Source organism: Monopterus albus, unplaced genomic scaffold (genome assembly GCF_001952655.1).
Source record: "Monopterus albus unplaced genomic scaffold, M_albus_1.0 scaffold65.1, whole genome shotgun sequence".
NCBI classification, from domain to species: domain Eukaryota; kingdom Metazoa; phylum Chordata; class Actinopteri; order Synbranchiformes; family Synbranchidae; genus Monopterus; species Monopterus albus.
Window position 1 is genome coordinate 1,639,889 of NW_018127945.1, and position 4,635 is coordinate 1,644,523.

Sequence of the window (4,635 nt, forward strand, 5' to 3'; positions counted from 1 at the left end):
ATTCTGTGTTTTTCTGTCAATATGGGGTGCTGTGTGTACATTAATGAGGAAAAAATGAACTTAAATGATTTTAGCATATGGCTGCAATATAACAAAGAAGGAAAAATTTAAGGGGGTCTGAATACTTTCTGTACCCACTGTACACTGACCTAACGATGAGGCTCTATGGTGGCTCCCTATGAAAAAGCAAAGTGGTTCTTAGAAGGTTCCCAGGCTGAACCAACTTCAAACTGACACCAGCGCCAGTCCAGAACTAGAGCATGGATCACACTGCATATTTCTGTCCAAACCCAAACCGTGTGTGAGTGTGGCATCCGAACCTGACCCAGACCAAACAAGCTTATACCATATAATTTCTGAAACCATCCCAAGCCCGACGCAGTTGAGTTTGTACAGTGGTTTTCTCATCATTAAATGAAGCAGACATTTGAGTGCTCCTGTCATCCAGCCTAAAGTTTGACCTACGTGTCCGAACCCGACCCAGATCTGAACATAATTTCCAGCCCAAATCCTCAAGTACTTACAGGTCTTGTCAGGCTTGGTTTGGGTATCCACACTATCTAGAACTAACTAGTTTGCATTGGTGAAAAGGGGTAAGAGGGTTTTACAAATCAGAACTTTTTTGACATGCACAATTAAGACTAGAGATGTGACCACAAAGAGCAGCACTGTCATTTTTTCATGCTGTCTGAAGTGCCAGAAACGTGCCTGCAGCTTCTGTACATCACAGGGGTGTGATGGGAGTCCTAGAAGCACTTACTGTCCCAGCAGGTCTTTGAAGCGTGGGTCCAGTTCAATGTGGTATTTACGCAGGTAGCCGAACAGCTCGTCTGTTCCCAGGACCTTGGCAATTCGAACCAACTAAGAAATTCAAGACATCAAGGTTCAGACTCTGTGTACCACATATCTCTTCCCCACATCTTCTCCCTGACACACATACATTTGTTTTTTTCCTCTCTTTTCTAATGGAGGAGGATACATTTGTTTGAAATTTTGAACTGATATTTCAGATCCGACTTTAACACCCTGCACCCTCCACCACTGTGAGAACCTCTTGAGAAGCGTTAGTTGTGTTTATGCTGGAGCAGCAGCGCTCCACTACACAGAGCATCTGATAGGTCCAGGTTGTCTCCATTACACATTTAGCACGTCGTGGGCTTAACTGAGACACAGGATGCCTCAAACAACACTGTGTGTGTGGTAAAACAAACTTGTGTGTGTTTGAATGTGTGTGAAATCAATAATTAGTAATATATAACATGCTGCACAGGCATCACAGGTACCTGGTCGTAGTTGTCTTGTCCATGGAAGAAGGGCTCTTTCTGAAAGATCATACTGGCCAGCATACAGCCCAAGCTCCACATGTCTAGGCTGTAATCATACATCTGAAACACAAAATCATGAAACAGCACCGCTGCTGATGAGAACACACACATCCAAATGATCTATATCAGGGCTCCAGACTGCAAGTGATTTATTTAAGGTGTGACTGATTTTTTGGGTTGTACTGGGTGCAACTGCAAAATAAACAGGTTATGCACTAGTGTCTGCTCTCACTATAGGAATGGTGGACAGATGTAACAATCTCTGCGATACTGCGATACAGCATTAATCTGCAGGTCTGTCATTCACCCCTTTCACAAAGCAGAGACTTCAGTCTATCAAATGTGTCGATCCACACCTACTAAGAGATGCGCGTCATCCCTGGACCCCTTTTTTAAGCTTCGAGCTTATTTTTACTTTTGGCATATTTGAAGTCACCACAGACAGCTGCTTAAATCAGGTAGATCACCTGTTAGCCTGTTTATGTGTTGTAAACTTTATTTGAATCATTTCTGATGATCAGGCTCCTTGTGTCGCTGAGCTTACTGGTTTTACTCCCCCTCTCCCTGTCCAAAAAAAAGAAATAAATCAGAACATATAAACACTGCTGATTTGTTGCTGATGAGACTACATGAAGACTATTTTTGTCTGGTACATTTCTGCCATCAGTCAGCCTGGTGAAGACCTGCTGTCCTCCTGCTGACAGGCTGCTGTTCTGATGAGAAACACTGCACAGAGGTCAGAGTCAGTGTGGACTGAACGGATCAAACACTAAAGTAGCTCATACATGCGCTGCTTACTTCTAGTGATGTCCCAGTTTGAAGATAGTAGTCACTGAAACCCACCATCAGTCCTTTAAGTAGTAGGCTACTAATGACTTTAGCCCAGAAATGAGCTGCACTAGCTGAACATGAAGTCCAACACAGGCACATTCTTCTTCAGAATAAAAATGAACACAACATACACAAACAGCAAAGCATGCGCACAATTAATCAGTTTATATACTTCAATTGAAATATAACAGACTAATCTTCATCATTATCATCATGGTAAATGGACTGTATTTATATAGCGCTTTTCCCTCACAGTGTGTTGCACTGGCCAAAGCGCTTTACAGGAGATCATACACCACTCACCCATTCACACACACAACATTCACACACCGATGACGACAGGCTGCCACGCAACGGCGCTAGTCAAGCCACCGGGAGCAATTCAGGGTTCAGTGTCTTGCTCAGGGACACTTAGGCATGCGGGGAGACCGGGAGTCGAAGACGACTGCCCTACCTCGTGAGCCACAGCCACCCACACTCATGTTGACTGCTAGGCTACAGAGCACTACAGTGACTACATAAAGAGGTACAAACTTGTTCCTGACTGATTTTCCCATTTGTTGTGTCCCATAAGTCTCTCTGTGAATTTATTATAAATGCAGGCTATGCACATTGGAGGTATTTAAAATAACTGTGAAAAATACAGGTTATTTTGCATTACACTGTAAAACACAGGCGATGCTGCCATCTGAGAGACTTGGTGGCACCAGTATGAAATGTCAGTCTGGAGCCCTGTACAGCACTTTTTTTCATCAGTGTGTGACTGGCAGAGCATTTATTGCACAGACATGTTTTATGTGCATTTTCTTGTGCGTAAATGTGAGAGCAATGCACAAAGTGAAGTATCTATGAAAGCTCGCTACTCAATGTTTAAGTGTCACACTCAAAGTGTGCGAGTTACCTGGTAGTCCACCAGGAGTTCGGGGCCTTTGAAGTATCGTGAGGCCACTCTGACGTTATACTCCTGGGATGGGTGGTAGAACTCTGCCAAACCCCAGTCTATAAGGCGTAGCTATGGAAACACAATTTATTCAACTTCACTTCACAGTCTTGAAACAGAACATGTGAACTAAACAATACCATCAGCTGCAACATTACCTGTGATTTAACCACGCATCCTGTTCTTAATGCCTCAACTCTGAAAAGTTTTGGCTGTGTTTTTGCAGACTTTAGAAATAAAAAGGTGTGGTGCTCTGGTGTTAATGCACACTGACAGTATGTTAGCCTGCTGCCCCCTGCTGGACAAGTTTGGAAGTCTATTTCTGAATTAATATGGTGTTGAGTAACAGAATTTAAAAAATTGCAACAGGTAAAGTGGTATCCAGCTTAATCAACTTTGTACATTTCTTCAAAAGTGGCTATGCTAATTCAGGCTAACATGCTGTTATCATCCTAAAACAGTCCTGCTAGTTCTCATCCAGCTCATTTTGGTCTTTGGACACAATTTGATGCCTGTACGCCAAGACATCCAGACACAGAGATAGTTTCTTTCCCTGTGCTATTACAATGATGAACAGCTAGTCTATGTTGCTCTTCTAATGTGTGATTTTTTAGCTTGTATATATTGTGTATTTATTTTGTTTTTATGTTGTGCACATTGGGGGCCATTGAGCTGGAGTCAAATTCCTTGTGTTCTTGAAATACTTGGCAATAAAGTTATGCTTATTAGGTAGGTAGGTAGGACTTTATTGATTTCACAAAGGGGAAATTCCTGTGTTCTAGCAGCAATAGAGAGCAGCAACAAAACACCATAAGAACAAACACTACACGCATATCTTGAGAAACACATTCCAAAGTACCTAAAACCAAACAGAATATAGTATTTGAGAGACAATCAAGAACAAGAATGATCCTCCCACAATTAATCCCTGAGAACAAATCAAAATACCTAAGAACAAGATAAAATATAGTATTCAAGAGATCAAGAAATCAAGGAAAAGAATATTAGTCCCATAATTAATCCCACAATGGGGGAAATACAGTGGGGCAAATAAGTATTTGATACACCACCGATTTTTCAAGTTTTCCCACTTACAAATGGACAGATCTGTCATTTTCATCGTAGGTACACCTCAACTGTGAGAGACAGAATCTAAAAAAAATTCCAGAAAATCACATTGTAAGATTTTTTTAATAATTTATTTCCATTTTATTGCATGAAATAAGTATTTGATACAATAGAAAAACAGAACTTAATATTTGGTATCGAAACCTTTGTTTACAGTTACAGAGGTCAGACGTTTCCTGTAGTTCCTGACCAGGTTTGCACACACTGCAGCAGGGATTTTGGCCCACTCCTCCATACAGGTCTTCTCCAGATCTTTCAGGTTTTGGGGCTGTCGCTGGGCAACACGGAGTTTCAGCTCCCTCCATAGATTTTCTATTGGGTTCAGGTCTGGAGACCGGCTAGGCCACTCCAGGACCTTGGAATGCTTCTTACAGAGCCACTCCTTAGTTAGCCTTGCTGTGTGTTTGGGGG

At 42.0% G+C, this 4,635-nt stretch overlaps 1 protein-coding gene across 2 annotated transcripts in view; it reads right to left on the reverse strand.

Annotated features, from left to right (window-relative positions):
- csnk2a2b (casein kinase 2, alpha prime polypeptide b) overlaps window positions 1–4,635 on the reverse strand; it is a 20,409-nt gene that overhangs the window by 5,344 nt on the left and 10,430 nt on the right. For both annotated transcript variants that reach the window (XM_020604423.1, XM_020604425.1), the window contains exons 7-9: window positions 3,058–3,168; window positions 1,284–1,385; window positions 761–861 (exon numbers count right to left, since the gene is read on the reverse strand). In XM_020604423.1, coding sequence (XP_020460079.1) covers window positions 761–861; window positions 1,284–1,385; window positions 3,058–3,168 — 314 coding nt within the window. The remainder of the gene's footprint in view (window positions 1–760; window positions 862–1,283; window positions 1,386–3,057; window positions 3,169–4,635) is intronic.